The sequence below is a fragment of the Sorex araneus genome, chromosome 1 (assembly GCF_027595985.1).
Source record: "Sorex araneus isolate mSorAra2 chromosome 1, mSorAra2.pri, whole genome shotgun sequence".
Taxonomy (NCBI): domain Eukaryota; kingdom Metazoa; phylum Chordata; class Mammalia; order Eulipotyphla; family Soricidae; genus Sorex; species Sorex araneus.
The window spans coordinates 404,715,792-404,733,643 of record NC_073302.1 but is presented as its reverse complement, the minus strand read 5'-3'; the positions used below and the strand labels follow the sequence as shown (position 1 = coordinate 404,733,643).

General features: G+C 47.4%; 1 protein-coding gene across 2 annotated transcripts in view; it reads left to right on the top strand.

Annotated features, from left to right (window-relative positions):
* The window catches only part of PUS7 (pseudouridine synthase 7), a 54,137-nt gene that overhangs the window by 23,933 nt on the left and 12,352 nt on the right, over positions 1-17,852 (top strand). For both annotated transcript variants that reach the window (XM_004602264.2, XM_055123972.1), the window contains 4 exons: positions 5,704-5,832; positions 6,791-6,916; positions 13,231-13,292; positions 16,648-16,808. In XM_004602264.2, coding sequence (XP_004602321.2) covers positions 5,704-5,832; positions 6,791-6,916; positions 13,231-13,292; positions 16,648-16,808 — 478 coding nt within the window. The remainder of the gene's footprint in view (positions 1-5,703; positions 5,833-6,790; positions 6,917-13,230; positions 13,293-16,647; positions 16,809-17,852) is intronic.

Below are 17,852 nucleotides of genomic sequence, written 5' to 3'. Positions count from 1 at the left end.
GGGGGACACACGTCAGCCCGCAAGCCCTGATCTTGACAGAAACAATGGCAGAGGGAAGGTGAAGGGAAAGACTGGTAAGGAGTTAGGGCACAGCACACATCTGATAGCTGGTAGGGACTGTCATCCTGTGAGAGCCTGGCAAAAGATAAGGCTCTTGGGGTAAGCAGAGCCTGGGTCCTGGCAGGCCCTGGAATTCATCCTGAGGGTTGATGGATTTAGCCCCCATCAGAATGGGGAGAGGGGCTGAGGTAATGCCATGGCTGAGCACTTGCTTTGCATATGGGAGGCCTAAGTCTCCCCAGCACTGCACAGGACCCTGGGCACTGCCAGGACCAACCCCCAAGCAAAAGAGCAGGGCACTGCACCCTGAGCCTTGGATTTCTAGCTGCAACTGCCTGCAGATAGTTGTTTTGTCAGTCACTCAGCCACACCACTGGCTAGCGTTTTAGGGTTGGCTGGTTTTGAGATGCTGGGAGGTTACCTCCCAATTAGTGCTCAGTCCAGCCAAGCAATACTCAGCCAGGCTGGACTGTTCAGTACTCAGGCCTAGCAATACTTAGGGGGCCATGCATGAAGCTCTGGTTTTTATGCATGCAAGGCATGTATTGCTGAACTACCTTTCTGGGCCCTAGGTGTGTTGATAGTAAAACCAGTTTTTTCTGTAGATACCAGCTTATCACCTATATTCTGCTTCTCTACGGTGTTTCCTAGTATCTCTTTAAAAGTGTTTGCAAGGAGGGCTGGAATGATAGCACAGCAGGTAGGGCGTTTGCCTTGCACATGGCCGACCCGGGTTTGATGCCCAGCATCCCATATGGTCTCCTGAGCACCGCCAGGAGTGATTCCTGAGTGCAGAGCCAGGAGTAAGCCCTGTGCATCACTGGGTGTGGCCCAAAAAGCAAAAAAAAAAAGGTGTTTACAAGGGTCAGGGAGATAGTACAGTTGGTAAGGTGCTTGCCTAGTGAACTGCTTGACCCAGGTTCAATCCCTGGTACTACATAGGGTCTCCTGAGCACTGCGCCAGGGTAAGTCCTGAGCACCACTGAGTATGACCCAAAAACCCTAAAAGATATTTAAAAAAAAATTTTTTTTAGGTGCAGGAAGCCAGAGTTAGTACCAAGGTTTAGACACTTGCTTTGCATACTCCTGACTCCAGTTCGATTTCCAGAACTGAACCCCAGAGCACAAAGCCAGAAAGAAGCCCAGAGCACCGCCAGGTGTGGCTCAAACATGTCCCTCCCTGTACCTTATTCCCCAGTGTGTTTGCTGGTTGGATCAATTGGAGCACCAAAAAATGGCTTCTCTCAGAGATAGCGGGGAGAGCATTTGCCTTACATGCAGCTGACTTTGGTTCAGTCCCCAGCATCCCTCATCTCCTGAGCACCGCCAGGAGTAATTCCTGAGAGCAGAGCCAGGAGTAACCCCTGAGTTGCTGGATGTGCCCCTCAACCTCCCCCCGAAAAAACAAACAAGCATACCAAAAAATGTCATCTCAGAGACAGCTCACATGATGGAGCTTTTGCTCACCAAGAACCTGAGATCAGTTCCATCAAAGCATGACCTCCAGCACACACACACACACACACACACACACACACACACATCATCATCATCATCATCATCATCATCATCATCGTCAACATCATCATCAGGTGTGGCCCTGACTCTTGAAGCCTGCTCCTGACGAAGAATATTATGTCATTATTTCACTTTGCATGATACGGCGTGAAGTATTTGAACAGTTGCTTTTTTTTGTTTGCGCACCCCACGGGGTGGTGCTTAGGGACCTCTCCAGGCACAGCTCAGGGGTCATTCCTGGTGTGGTGCCCAGGGTGCCACGGTGTGCTGAGGCTCGAACCCAGGCCTCTTGTGTGTAGGGCATAAGCTCCAGGCCCTGGAATCCCTATCCCTATCTTGAATTCTTTGACTGTTGGAAGAATGGAGACTTCCGTGTCTCTTGGTCAGCCACCAGGTGACGTGCTCAGTCTTGGTGCCGCTCTTCACAGATCTTTGCTGCCTCCTTCCTGTTGGCTTCATAAGGAAATCACATTAGACCCCCCTGCCCCCCCCCCCAAAGCTGGCCTTTAGAAAACCAGAGCACTTATCTCACGGATGCAGCAGGCTGCCCCCTTAGTTTGCTTACTGGGTCTGTGAGGCCACACGGGTTGGCCTTGCCCGTGAGAACTAGAGAACAGGATAAGCCCGTTCTGCCCCACGTGGCTCTGACCGAGCGCAGAGCTGACCAGTCCTCGGAATGAGCGGCATTTCTTCCCAGCTTAAGGCAGCCCGCCAGCGTCACCTGGTCAGCGCAGCAGACGCCCAGGCCGGCGTGGCCTCCTTCACAGTGGTTTGATTCCTTTCCTGCCACTTCCTGCCAGAGTCCTTTCTGAGCCTGAGCCAGTAATTCCCTGGCTTTGTTAATAAAAATTGTTTAGGGTTGTTTTGTTTTCTTAAATACAACATGCTTTTGAGGCTGGCTCCTAGTGTTTAAAAGTGAGATTGTTCAAGGCCAGGGTTCCATCCGTGGGGCAACAACAACAACAACAAGTTAAGTATTTGAAGAATTTGCTATAAATTTACAACCAAGCGGGTTTAATCTCAGATCATCAAAATAATGACCAGGGACAAGGGGCCAGAGAGAGCGGACAGGTTAAGGAGGCTGCCTTGCGTGCGGCCAGTCCCAGATTTGATGGATCTGCAGCACAGCAATAGTGCCCTGCGCACTGCCAGAGGTGGCCAAAAACCAGAGAAGAAAAGGGATGCAGTCAGGGGCCAGAGCAGTGGTACAGTGGGTAGGGCATTTTCTTTGCCTGTGGCCAACCTGGGTTCGATTCCTGGCACCCCATATAGTTCCCTGAGCAGGAGTGATCCCTGAGTGCAGAACAAGGGTAAGACTTAAGTACCACTGGGTGTGACCCAAAAATATGAGAGATCGTTGGCTCTGTTCCATCTGCTCTCAGGAAGCATCCATACCAGTGGAACTCAGTGATGCTTTATGTTTTGATCTTTGGACTTCACCCAGCAGTACTGGGCGTGGGGGGTATAGGGCTTTTAACCCAGGCTTCCCATCGGGCACAGCATACATGCCAATCCTTTAAGCCATTTCTGTCCAAGAAAAGACTATAGCTCTTACTTTCTGCTGAGATGGCAGGATGCAGAAATATATTACCTCCCAAAATAGACAATAGGATATAATTCAGCTGCAAAAACGAAGCGCAGATACCTAGATGAATCTGTTGCACGTGTGTGGAACAAGGGGCCACAAGTAACCCATGTGGGCACAACATTCAGTTCCCACTGAAAGTCCATCATGACATGATCCTTTGAATTTTTTTGGGGGGGGGTCATACCCAGTGATTCTCAGGGCTTACTCTTGACTCTGCACCCAGGAATTACTCTTGGCAGTGCTTGGGAGACCATATGGGATGCCGGGGATCGAACCTGGGTTGGCAAGGCAAACTCCCTACCCACTGTACTATCGCTCTGGCCCAACATGATCCCTTTACCTGATTTACCTGTCCCAAGTTGTACATGCTAATTGGGAGAGACCAAATTTTATATTGTGTCAATTTCATTTAAAAAGAATATTTTTTTTTTTAGGTAAGAACCATTAGCATATCCCTGTCAAGACTGAGCCAGAGCAAGAGGACTGTAGGACAGTGGGGAAGGCGCTTGCTTTGCACACTGCTGACCCGGGTTTGAACCTTGGCATCCCCTGTGGTCCCCCAAGCACAGTCAGGAATGATTCCTGAGTGCGGAGCCAGGAGTAACCCCTGAGCATCATTGGATGTGGCCCCTCCCCCACAGAGAAAAAGGCTATTCAGAATTTCTCTCCAAGGCCCAGGTTACACAGACAGTTCGCTCTTGTCATTTCTGCAGCAGTAGCTGTTGACCAGAGAGCAGCCACCCTCTGTCCACACTCTGTTCACCCTAAGCCTCTGTTCTTCCAGGCACCCCATATGGTCTCAAGCATCATCAGGAGTGATCCCTGAGTACTACTGGACATGACCCCCAGCCCCCAAGAAAATATATGAATTTAAATTGGAGCATCCTAAGTAAAATGAATAGCTCACCCACCCACCTGCCCCCAAAAAGGTCAATTTCATTGATATATTGATATAGATATATATATATATATATATATTTTACTTAGATTATTTCTAATTAACGCAAAATTTATTTTTGGTGGTGGCTGCTAACTTTGCAAAGCATGCTCCAGGACCCACACATTATTACCCTCCAGCACCACTAGATATAGCTCTGGAGGGCTCTGGGGACCACCAGGATGACTCTGGTGATCCCTGGCACAGTGCACCCACCAACCCTAGCATTGAACTTCCTGGCCCAGTGGGTCACCAGGAAGAAATACCCCAAGGCCCCTTAGCATCACTGGAGTGCTGAGGGGAAAAAATAGAACCTCTTTTTCACTAGAGAGAAATGAAAGCTATCTTAACATAATATGATAATCTCAAGTGAAAAGCCAACTTACTTGCTGGTGAAACGCTAGGAGCATTTCATTTTGAACCAAGGAACAAAATCCTTAACGATGACTATCACTGCCATTACTTATCGTTGCTCTGAGCATGCTGTAATGAAAGTAGACAAAACTAAGAAATGAGAGGTAGCGCAGGAAGATCACGCAGAGGGCATCGAGCACGTGCCAGCAGGTGTTATCCCGTAACTCCATGGATCCTGGAAAACAAAGGCCTGGTCCTCAAATCAGTGACAATGGGTATTTAAGACTTGTGCCGCAGCCTGGCCCAGACATAGCCACCCACGTAAGCCACAGACTGATAGTATACAGCAAAGTTTATTAGGCATAGGAGTGGTTAAATAGAGGCTGAGGGAATGGGCCCACGAGCACTCACGTGCAGATGGTGACGTCAAGGATGAAGGGGTAGTTATGGCTGCAGCACTGTCCTCGATGCTGTAAGGTTGAAGTATTGCTGGCCCTCAGAGATGTCCATTTCCTACATCTCAAGCCATCAGCCACTGGCATATCAAGGCCAATTAATCTGTGTTATTCTAGAAATGTCAGGTTTCCCTGGCAACAGCCTGGGTCCTCCTACAGGCCTTGTGACCTTTAGCGGGCAAGGGGTTGTGCCAGAGAGAACTCCAGCAAGCATGTACAAGGCACTGAGTTTGATCGTAAAATCAAACATGTGCCCCCGTATAGAAATAGAAACAACCCTTAATGTTAAAAGGGCTTACTCTCAGTTGGTAACCATTTCCACAACCTGCTTCCCCCCCGTCAGACTAGAAAGTGCCACAGGAATTAAAATTGAGTGCTTGTTATCACATGGATCACATACGGGTTTGCTAACTTAAGCATGTAAATATGGCCCAGGTTACATCATTCCCCCAGGGACAGGGGGCCACCGTGCAGGAGAAATCATCCAGAGGGAAAGAGTAGCCCACCGACCCTGGTGCTTTTCTCTTCCTCTGTCTTGGGTGTTGTGACTTGTTTCAGTAACCTTTTTGCTCTTGTGAGATTTCCTAGAGCAGCGCTTTCAATGCTCCTCCATTTGTGAACATGCCCCCGCCCCCCATGCTAAAGCAGTGGTCTTCCACCTCTCTGCCCCGCAGACCAGCATCAGTCTACGGGGCTAGTCTTTGAAGACCTCTGCCCTCGGCTGTCTCCCCTGGGCACGACCATCTCTTGTTCCCCTCCTCGGACCCTTTCGCCTTTCACCTATTTTTCAGAATAACTGCGCAAAGGCTTGCCCACCTGAACAAGTGCTTGATGAACTTCAAACTCGGGAATTTCAGCTATCAGAAAAACCCTCTCAAGCTGGGAGAGCTCCAAGGGAACCACTTCACTGTTGTTCTCAGGTAAAGAGCACCAGGTGGGCCTGGGATGTGGCTCTATGCTGGAGCACTCACCTCATGTGTGGGAGACCCCCGGGTGTCTCCCACACCCAGCACTGGGAAAAGCCAATCAATAACTGGGTGGCAAGGGAGGGTCTCAGGTGCTCTATCATTCTCAACCTCTTATGGGCGTCTGTTCCTGATGGTTTCCGGTGTTGATCTGAGTGAGGTATGGGAGCGAAAGATGGTGCAGCAAGATTTGATAGGGCCGGGAAAGTGAATAATTCGCCAGTAGTTGTCCCAACCCCTCTTAAAAAACTCAGTGCAACCTTTGCAGAGAAGCTGGCTCCTGCAAACAGTGCTAAACGAAGAGCCTGTCCTACCTGCCTGTGATACCCTGAGTTGGTCCATTCCAGACACAAAAAAGCAAGAGTAAAGGTGGACCGGAGGTACTGGGCAGTGGAGAGTGATGAACAGAACGGGTCTAGACTATCACTTTGTTTTGTTTTGTTTTTTTCTTTTTTGGGTCACACCCGGCAATGCACAGGGGTCATTCCTGGCTCATGCACTCAGGAATTACCCCTGGCGGTGCTCAGGGGACCATATGGGATGCTGGGATTCGAACCCGGGTAGGCCGCGTGCAAGGCAAACGCCCTACCCGCTGTGCTATCACTCCAGCCCCTAGACTATCACTTTGGAAAAGAGGGAAAATTCTGGAGTTCTAGTGGCAAAGGTGGCCCCTGTCTTGTCGGCGGTGCCACGTATTTCATACTTAGAGCACAGCTAAAAGGTAATGTTAATGTTGGGGTATTTTACTCCAGTTTGAGAGACACTCCACAGGAAGTAGACGAACTACTGCAGGGCTCACCAGCCCAGGGCTTAAGGGTGCTGGGAGCCAAGCTCTCTTTATGTCGCTCTTCTCCCAGTGTTTTTTGGTAAGTGATAAGTTGTTTTTTTCTCTGAATACTCTGTGCCCCAACAGAAACATAACAGGAACTGATGAGCAAGTACAGCAAGCCATGAATTCCCTCAAGGAGATTGGGTTTATCAACTACTATGGAATGCAAAGATTCGGAACTACGGCTGTCCCAACATACGAAGTTGGAAGGTTTGTTCTTTCTTTATTTTTTTTTTCCATTGGATTTTGGACCACACTCCTCAGCGGTGCCCAGGGCTTACTCCTGGCTCTGTGCTCAGGCATTACTCCTGGCTGTCCTCAGGGGTGGTACCAGGGATAGAATCTGGGCCGGTCACTGTACGACCTCTATGCCCCAGAAGTTTTTTTTTTTCATGGTTTCTAACTTTATTTTTATTGAGGTAACAATGTTTAAAAGAGTGTGTGGTTTTCTGTCTTAGACGTACAGTGTTACCATACTGTACCCCCATCAGGGCATACCCAGTAGCACTCAGGGCTACTCCCTACACAGTGTTAGGGGGGAGTCTTTGTATTGCCAGGAATAGAACCCAGATATTTGGCATGCAAAGCATGTGCACTAGCCTTGGAATGATCTTCTTGGTCCTTTTTCTTTTTTTCCTGTTTAAAAATAATGCACGCACAAAGTTAAAGAAAAAAAGAAATCAGGGCTAGAGCAATAGCACAGCGGGTAGGGCGTTTGTCTTGCACACAGCCGACCCAGGTTCGATTCCCAGCATCCCAGCTATGGTTCCCTGAGCACCGCCAGGAGTGATTCCTGAGTGCAGAGCCAGGAGTAACCCCTGAGCATCGCCAGGTGTGAACCAAAAAGAAAAGAAAAAAAAAATCAGTAGGATAAATTCTGAGAAGTGTTTCTTCCACCCCAGCCTGTCCAGGGGGTTATTCTTGTTTTCTTTTTTGATAGTCATTGCGTGGGTCAGGAAGTAACCCTCCCATGAGCAGCAGGTAGCATCCGTCCAGGCCCCGGGTGGAGAGGATGGGCTGGGTGCTCTCTCTGGACAGGTGCTTCCCAGCCTCTTAGACTTGGCTCTGCCTTCCCCGCTGCCACCACCACCTCGGAAAGAAAATAGTGGGGGTTCATAAAGCTAGTGCAGGGGTTAAGGCAATTGTCTTGTCAACCCCCGTGCAGTCCCTGGTACCACGCATGGTTGCCTGAGCACCAGCAGGGGTCAGCCCTGAGTTACAGAGTCAGTAATAGCCCCTAGGCAGCACCAGGTGTGACTTAAACCACCTCCCCTCCACAAGGGGTGAGAGGGGGAATGGTGTGGGACTCACTTAATTTACCAAATAAAATTAATTTCATTTTTAATTTAGGGGGGTTTTGTTTGATTGGTTTTGGTTTTGGGGCTATACCTAGCAGTGCTCAGAGCTTACTCCTGGCTATGTGCTCAGGATCACTCCTGGCAGGCTGAAGAAAGTACTGGGGATTGAAGCAAAAAAAAAAAAAAAAAGATAGAGAATTTAGCCAGGAATAAATTTTGTACAGTATTCTCTAAATTGGTATAGTCAGTTCAAAGTGCCAAACCAACAGTTACCACAAACTAAGTATATTTCCCTGGTCCAAAGAGAGAGTACAGCAGGTAGGGTGCTTGCACACTTCCAAATACCAGTGGTTAGATTCCGTGGCACTGTAAAAGATTTCCCAAATGGGCTGGAGCAATAGCACAGCGGGTAGGGCATTTTCCCTGCACGCGGCCCACCCAGATTCGATCCCCAGCATCCCATATGGTCCCCCAAGCACTGCCAGGTGTAATTCCTGAGTACAGAGCCAGGAGAGTAACCCCTGTGCATTGCCGATTGTGACCCAAAAAGAAAAAAAAAAAATCCTTAACACTGCTAGGCATGATTCCTGAATGCAGAGCCAGGAGTAAGCTCTGATTAGTGTCAGGTATGGCCCAACCTCCCCACCCTTCCCTCTCTCCCCCCTCCCCCCACACACACACTCACACAAAGATATTCCTAATTAGAAGACATCCCACTGTTTTGACCTCTATTCCTGAGGGGGAAAAAACAAGCCCTCAGTGTATATAATTTTAGCAGAAAGAGTGGGTTCCAGAAGGTAGTTCAGAAGGTAAGGCATTTGCCTGGCATGCAGCTGTGTTTGCCACGCATTGTATGTCATAAATCCCCCCCCCACTCATCCCCAAAGTAGAGTTCCAGGCAGCCAAGCCCACTAGGAATGGTCCCTGAGCACAGCCAGGTGTAGTACAAGCCCCCTCCCCCAATAAATAAGTATGGGAGAATGATTTGTATCCAGAATATTTTATATATTCTTGCATTTCAGCAACAAAAAGTCCAGGGACCCAATCTGAAAATGGGCAAAGGATCTGAACATTTATCCAGAGAACATAACTGACCACTGAATACTCTTCATTGATCACTGAGGCAGAACAGTTCCAAACCCAGTAAGAGATCCATCGCACCTAGCACAGTGGCTAGCATAAGAGCTGCAGCAGGGATATTTGGTGAGACATGGGGAGGTTGGCATCCTCACGCACTGCTGAGTGTGACACAACACAGTGGATGTTCTTAGATAGTCTGACAGTTCTCCAGAAGATGAAATATAGTTGCCATTCTCTGATATATACCCAAGAGAATGAGAGATATGTGTCCACAGGTACATTTGCACCAGTGTTCGTAGCAATTAAAAATGTTGGGAGATGGTGCAGTGGTTTGATTCTTGCCACTATGGAATCCCCTCAGCACCACTGGGTGTGTCCCTGGAGGCCCCCAAGATCACAGGGATGGCCTGGGCACCTCCAGCACCACAGGGCCCAAGAAGCATCACCAGCTTGGCCAAGAGTCACTGTCCAACCCCCCTCCTCCCCCAGACCTTCTGAGCACTGCTTGGACCCTGAGCACGCGTGCACACGCACACACGAGAGAGACAGAGACAGAGTAAAATTAGCATCTGATGAATGGAGCAACCAAATGTGGTCTATTTGTACAATTTCTGAGTATTCAGTGGTTAAAAGGAAGGAAGTACTGATATGGATTACAACATGGGTGGACCTTGAACATGCTCTAGTCAGTGGGAGTAAGTTTCTCACGGAAGGTCACACATTGTTTAATTCATTCAGATGAAGTTTCCAGTATAGGCAAAGCTTCAGAGACGGGGGGGTTGATTAATGGTTGTCAAGGTCCAGGCCAGCGGTAATATGAGTAGGCATTTCCTCAGAAGATTAAACAGAATTACATTATGATCTAGCAATTCCATTTCTGGATATGTGCCCCAAAGTCGTGAGGGCAGCGACTGGCTAAGATAATTATATACTGATGCTCTCAGTAAGAGCATTATTCACCGTAATCACAAGGTGGAAGTAACCAACTATTCATTGACTGAATGGGTAAACAAAATGTGGAATAGCATTCATCCTCAAAAAGAAGAAAATTTTCCAGGCTCATGCTTCAGTATGAATAAGCCTTTGAAGACTTTTATGGCAAGTGAAAGGAGCCAGTCAGAAGAGGATAAATATTGAATAATTTTTCTACTTAAGTCTCCTAAGGTAGTCCCAGCCCCAGAGCAGAAATAGACCAGTGGTCACAGGGAGCTGGGCAGATGGGGGAGGACGGGTCACTGATTCATGTGCCGTTTTGTGAGGGAAAGTGGGAAATGTTCTGAGTGGGGGGAGGGTTGTGGGTGCACCACACCAGGATGTACATAAAGTCACAGAATTCGCATTGATTTTGGTCATGTTTTATGCATATATTACCATAAATGTTTTTAAAAGAAGGTGGAGAGAAGAAGATTAAGAAAAATAGAAAACAATCGTTTTGTTTGTTTTTGTTTGGGAGCCACCCCTAGCTATGCGTACTCCTAGCTCTGCACTCAGGAATCATTCGTCTGAGCTGGCACCATATGGGGTGCCAGAGATTGAAACAGTACAGCAGGCTGTATTCTTTCCAGCCCCATGGAAGACAGTCTTAGTGTAGACGGCCAGGTCCACAGCTCCCAGCATTGCCCAGGGGACTGTGTGGTGTGAGGCCTCAGGCATGCAATAACGTGTTCCCAGGTTGAGCTTCTCCCCTACCCTCAGAATATATATAGAAGCTATGGCAGAATATATAATCAGTTTATTCAGTATGGGGGGGGGATGTGCTATGTGTGTGTGTTTGTTTGTGTGCGCGAGCACATGTGTGTGTAGATTCATTGTGAATGGCAAATATCAGCTGTGCTAATCAAGCATGGCCTTCGTCTAGCACTGTAGGACTGCCTGCAGCAGGAAATCTATTAATGTGATTCACTGCAGTAGCAGATTAAAAATCCATATGGAGGCCAGGGCGATAGTACAGTGGGTAGGGCATTTGCCTTGCACATGGCTGACCAGGTTCGATCCTCAGCGTCCCATATGGTCCCCTGAGCGACACTGGGAATGATACCTGAGTGCAGAGTCAGGAGTAACCCCTGAGCATCGCCAGGTGTAGCCTAAACCACATACCCTCAAAAAAAAAAATTTTTTTTTAAACCCTCTTAAATAACTGGAAACAAAGCTTACCTCTTTTATTTTATTTTATTTTAGTTTAGTTTATTTTTTGCTTTTTGGGTAACACCCAGCAATGCACAAGGGTCACTCCTGGCTCATGCACTCAGGAATCACCCCTGGCGGTGCTCAGAGGACCATATGGGATGCTGGGATTTGAACCCGGGTCGGCCTCAATGCAAGGCAAACACCCTACCCGCTGTGCTATCACTCCAGCCCCAAAGCTTACCTCTTTAAAAAATTTTTTTTTAAAAATCCGTATGATACCACCAGTAGATACTAAACTGTATTTTATGCAATTTAACATACAGATCCTTATTTAATCCTTATGTTAAATGTAAAAAAATAAGTCCTAATTAGTTAGAAGAGCAGTTAGTTAGCAGAGTTTCTTATGTGTAAGGTAGGGAAAATTTTTTCTCAGCGGGATTCCACAACCAGGTAAGAATGTTTGGTTATTTCTTTTTCCTTCTCTTGCCGGAGCTAAGCTGAAGTCCTCATGCTTGTCCTACTGTGCTGGAAGCCCTGAGCATCCCGCCCGCACAGCAGAGCCTGGCAGGTTACCCGTGGCATAGTCGATATTCCAAAAATCAAGTCTCACAATGGAGATGTTACTGGTGCCTGCTCAAGCAAATCGATGAGCAGTGGGATGACAGTGACAGTGACAGTGCTCAGGGAACTATATGGGAGATTGGGGATCGAACTGGAGTCAGCCGCATGCAAGGCAGATTGCCCTGCACACTGTATTATCACTCTGGCCCCAGTAACTTTATTTTTATAAAAAAATAATATTTTAGAAAAACATAAAAAAAAACCTACTTTCATTGACATAAGAAAGATCGAGGATAGATAAATTGTATTCCTTCCGTTTTCCTAGGTGTGAAGGTATTTAAAGGGCCAGACAGGTGGCTCAAAGGATGAGAGTTCATGTTTTGCATGTGGGAGTGCGGATCCAGTCCCCAGCGCTGCATTGACCCCAGCACTGCTGAGCACTATGCCAGGAGTAGCCCCCAAGTACCATAAGTTGTGGGCTCCCAAGGCGGTGACTAAATAAAGAGAAAAGCATTAACCATAGGGAGTTTTGAGAAATTTCAAGAAAGTTCGGGGATGTGAAGACTTCAGTTGGCTGACACACATGTAGATTATATTTATACTGTCATATATCTTAAAACTGAAATGATGCAGGGCTGGAGTGATAGCACAGTGGGTAGGGCATTTGCCTTGTACACTGCCAACCCGGGTTCAATTCCCAGCATCCCATATGGTCCCCTGAGCACCGCCAGGAGTAATTCCTGAGTGCATGAACCAGGAGTAACCCCTGTGCATCGCCGGGTGTGACCCAATAAAGCAAAAATAAATAAATCAAAATTAAAAGTTAATTCTTAAAAAGAAAACTGAAACGGTGCTCAATGTTACGGCTGGGCCATAACATTGGACATGGGAGAGAGCGCAGTGGGCCGAGCAAAGGCTCTGCATGCAGAGCTGCAGGCTCAAGTCCAGTACCTGGTGGTCTCCTGAGTTCTGCTGGGAGCAGATCCTGAGCACAGAGCCAGGAGTAGCCCTTGAGCACTTCCTGCTTTGGTCACAAAAGCTAACTAAGTAAATAAGTAAATTTATGGAAAATATTGTTTTCCTTTTCTTGGTGGAGTGGGAGTTTCGGTCATACCCAGTGTGCTCAGGGCTTATTCTTGGCCATGCTCAGGAGACCATATATGGTACTGGGGATTGAACCCAGGTCAACCACGTACGAGGCAAGTACCCTACACACTGTCCTATCACTCAGGCCCCTCTTTTAAAGTTTGTTTGGCATTTAAATTTGAAGTCCATATCAGTCTATGGCCATACCACCCTAAACATGCCCTATCTCGTCTGAAGTCCATGTCATATTAATGTGTTGTACTTGCTGAGTAAAGTTTAATAGGCAGTTATGATTTGTTAATGCCACAGTTTTGAGCATATAAAACTCATCTCAAATTTTAAGTACCTTAAATTAATGCTATTTGATTTTAGAGCTATACTTCAAAACTCCTGGGCCGAAGTCATGGATTTAATATTGAAACCCCGATCTGGAGGTGAGAATAAAATTCTTATTAAGAAAAATAGAATATATATACGGTTATATGTTTGCAGAACTGCTTTATATAGTTACATGTGTAAATACCTCCAGGTTGGTGTAGTTATTTCTTGGGTTTTAGTTGTTTTTGTGGTTGGGCTGCTTTTCCCTGTTTTGGTTTGGGGAGCGTATCCAGATGTGCTCAGGTCTTATTCCTGGCTCTGTACTCAGGGGTCACTCCTGGAGGTATGCAGGGGATTACATGAAGTGTCAGGGATGGAACCTAGTTGAACTGCATGCAAGGCAAGTGCTTTACCTGCTGTAATGAGTTCTCTGACCCCTATTTCTTTTTCTTTTTAATTTTAATAAAAGAGCCATGATTTCCAAAGTTATTAATAGTCATGTTTTAGGCATACAGTAATTCAACACTGGTCCCAATGTTCCCAGATTCTCCCCTATCCCAACCCCCATTCCACCCCAGACTGTGAACTCGACAGGCACATTACCAAGTTCCAGTGGCTGCCACTTAGATCTCTTCAGTTCTGTGGAACTTGTGTTTGAGGTCTGTGGCTGTACCTCTCACTCATATCACTGATAGAACTGAAGCCCTGTTGCCTGTTAACTTTGGTCCTATTTCTGATTTTGTTGGGTTATTTTGTTTTGTTTTGTTTTGGTTTTTGCTGTTTTTGCTTTTTGGGTCACACCCGGCGATGTTCAAGGGTTACTCCTGCCTCTGCACTGAGAAATTAACTCCTAGTAGTGCTCGGGGGACTATATGGGATGCCAGGGATCAAATCACCTCCAAAGCAAGCACCCTCCTTACTGTACATATTGTTCTGGCCCCTGATTTTGTTGATTTCTGTTTTGAGGTATAGTTTTTGGCTACTCTGAGGGACAGCTCTTCTGATATTGTGGGGGGGACAGGGGGGAGCTGGGTGTGGTTGGAGGGGAACCATTCAGAGCTAGGGATTGAACCAGGGGCTCCCAGAGGCAAGTGATTCTCCCCTTGAAGCCTTGTCCCCAGCCATTAGGGTTGGTTTAAGGGCCACACCTAGTGGTGCTCAGGAGCTGCTGCCAGCTCTGTGCTTGCTGGGTTTGCTCCTGGGGGTGCTAAGAGATCATGCAGTACTGGGCATGGAACCCCAAACTCCTGTGTGCTGCACTCCTAATTTAGCTGCACTCAGTCCTCCGTGACTTTTTTTTTTTTTTTTTTTGGCTTTTTGGGTCACACCAGCGATGCACAGGGGTTGCTCCTGGCTCTGCACTCAGGAATTACCCATGGTGGTGCTCAGGGGACCTTATGGGATGCTGGGAATCGAACCCTGGTTGGCCGCCTATAAGGCAAATGCCCTACCCACTGTACTATCGCTCCAGCCCCCCTTTTTTTGGGGGGGGGCCTGAGCATAAAACTTAGGGCCATATGCACTCTGCCATTGAACTGCATCCTCACGCTATTTCAAGAATTCAAAGATGCAGTTATTTTTTAATTATTATTATTATTTCTTTTCTTCTGGTTTTTGTGCCACACCCGGTGATATTCAGGTGATCTCTCAGCCCTCTTTCAGAGTATCAAAATTTTCTCTGCACTCAGTTCTTTGTGTTTTTTTTTTTTTTTTGGCAGGGTTTGGTTTTTGGTTCACACAAAATGCTCAGGGCTTTACTCTTGGCTCTGTACTCAGGAAATTACTCCTGGCAGTGCTCAGGGGACCATATGGGATGCCGGGGATCGAACTCCGATCAATCTCGTGCAAGACAAGTGCCCTACTTGCTGTGCTATCACTCTGCCCCCGCACCCACATTATTGTTTACTCTTGTGGAGGCCCCCCACACAGTGCTAGTGAACCATGGCATGCTGCGTATCCTTCCTGGGCCATAAGAGGTGTGGAATACATGTGTTCTATCACTTGGACATCATCCCCCAGCCCTAATCTCGAATTTTTTGTATATATATATATATATTTTTTTTTTGGTCACACTTGGCAGTGCTCAGAGGCTCATCCTGGCTGTGTTTGAGGGCACCATGCCATGCCCGAGGGCCACACCCACCTGGGCTGTGGCAGGGGCTGCCTTCAACCCTGCAGTCTCTCTCAGCCCTTTTTCGGAGTGCCAAGAAACTATTTCCGGTCACATTGAGAATTGATCTTTAATATAGTTTTCCATTTTACATATGTGTGTATATGAGTTGTATAACTTACATCCCATTTTTTGTTAGCTTTTTAGCTCACCCAGTTCGGTGCTTTATAAATAAGTACTTTCATTTCCCCATCTCTGCTCTTTTTACTGCTAAGTCTCTGAAATACAGGGATGCAAACAGCTCACTTGTGGCCAGTGTGCTAACGCATGGTAGTGTGGACTGTAAAAAAAACATGGCAGAAGCACATTCATTGTTTTAAGAGATTATTAAAAACATTCCAGAAAGTGTTTTTAAAAGAAAAGTGTATGACAAACAGTGAATAGCTACTTTAAAGTTATCAAAAGAGGAGCTGAAGAGATAGAATAGCAAGTGGCCTCCCCAGATTCAATCACTGGCATCCCATAAGGTCCCCTGAGCACAGCCAGGAGTAATTCCTGAGTGCAGAGCTAGGAGTAACCCCTGAGCATTGCCAGGTGTGTCCCAAGAATGAAACAAAAATAATTGTGCTTATTTTGGGTAATTACTCATTTGTAAGTTAAAAGAGAGAAAATTGATTTTAAGGGAATTGATCCATTAAATTTGGCAAAACATGGGCTAACAGTGGGTAAGATATTGGCCTTGCTCATTGATTGACTGGGTTCTATCCCCAGCACCCCATATGGTTCCCCCAAGCCTGCCAAGAGTAGATCCCTGAGGGCAGTGTGGAATTGGGAGGGATACTGGGATATTGGTGGAAGGAAGGTCACACTGGTGGTGTTAGAACACTTAAGTGCTTGAAATGACTGTATAATAAACAACTTTGTAAATCATGGTATTTTTTTTTTTAAAGTAGTATTTTTAAAAAGTGATTCCGGAGCACAACTGGTTGTGGTCCAAACCTCCCAGCCTAGCCCCCTCCCCCCAAAAAAAGAAAAAATTGGCGATATAGTAGAAAATGAAATAAGGAGCTACTAGGATTTGGGCTTGGGTCATGTCCACTGTACCAGTGGACAGTCCCTAACTCTGCAGCGTTCCCAGCTGGGCCGTGGTCCGCAGCAGCGCTGAGCCCTGGAAACCCCCCTCAGCTCCTCATTTCTCTTGCAGACAGTGTTCAGGTGAGCCGGGCTCTGCACGGCTGCCGTCTTTCAAATGGTGTGGTTCTAAATTGGTATTTAGAAGTGAAGTGTTTGTTATTCTAGATCATCCATCTGCTGGCCACATTGTTCTAATCACAGCTCTTCCTCCCTCTCCCCCACCCCAGCGGAAAAGGGGTACTTGGTTAAATGCAGGGAAGAATGGGCGAAGACCAGAGACCCAGCTGCGGCCCTCAGAAAACTACCTGTCAAAAGGTGTGTGGAAGGGCAGCTGCTTCGAGGACTTTCAAAATATGGACTGAAGAATATAGTCTCTGCATTTGGCATAGTGAGTGCGACCTGGGAAGCCAGGCAATGACTCAAGGTGGTTTTCGTGGCTTTCTGGTTTTTGCAAGAGCAGCTGGTTAACAAAGGGTCCTCTGGCGAGGTCAAGAGGCGAGCTGACCTGAGTAATCCTCCCTTTGGGCCCGGGCCAGGCGGGGATACGGTGGGCAGCGCTGGCCTCCTTGTCAACAGTGACAGAATCAGGAAAAGGTGGAAAATGTTACCTGGGAAGGAACCATAACTTAAAATTTGGTATCTCGGTATCTGCGAATTGGTATTAAGAGAAAAAGAGGCTGCACCGTCAATTTTGTTTAATCATGCACTGTAGCACTGTCGTCCTGTTCCTCGATTTGCTCGAGCAGGCACCTGTAACATCTCCATTGTGAGACTTGTTGTTACTGTTTTTGGCATATTGAATACGCCATGGGTAGCTTGCCAGGCTCTGCCATGCAGGGGGGATACTCTCAGTAGCTTGCCGGGCTCTCCGAGAGGGACAGAGGAATTGAACCCGGGTCAGCCGCGTGCAAGGCAAACACCCTATTCGCGTGCTCTCGCTCCAGTCATACTGTAGCTCAATGGCCATGGTCCACCTCCGTCACGGGATTGCAAGGAAGTGGTCTGTGTGGTTGCCTTTTATGTATCCCCCACCCCCTGGTGGATTGAGAGCAGGTAAATCTCTGAGAGTTATAGCTTTTTTTTTTGGCGGGGTGGGGCAGGCCACACCTGGTGATACTCCTGGCTCTGCACTCAGGAATCACTCCTGGCGGTAATAGGAGGACAGTACAGGATGCCGGGGATTGAACCTGAGTCGGCCACATGCAGGGCAGGGTCCCTGTCCACTGGAATATTGCTCCAGGCCCTGCGACTATAGCTAATACTTGGATTTTTGTAATCCAGAGGACGCTGAAGTTCAACTTTGAAACTTAAGTCTTGTTCTTTGGTGGGGAGGAGAGGGCACCGGGCTATGCCTGGTGATGCTCAGGAGTGACCCCCAGTACCACTGTGGGGGTTGTATGTGGTGCTGAGGGTTCAACTGGGGAGGCGGGGG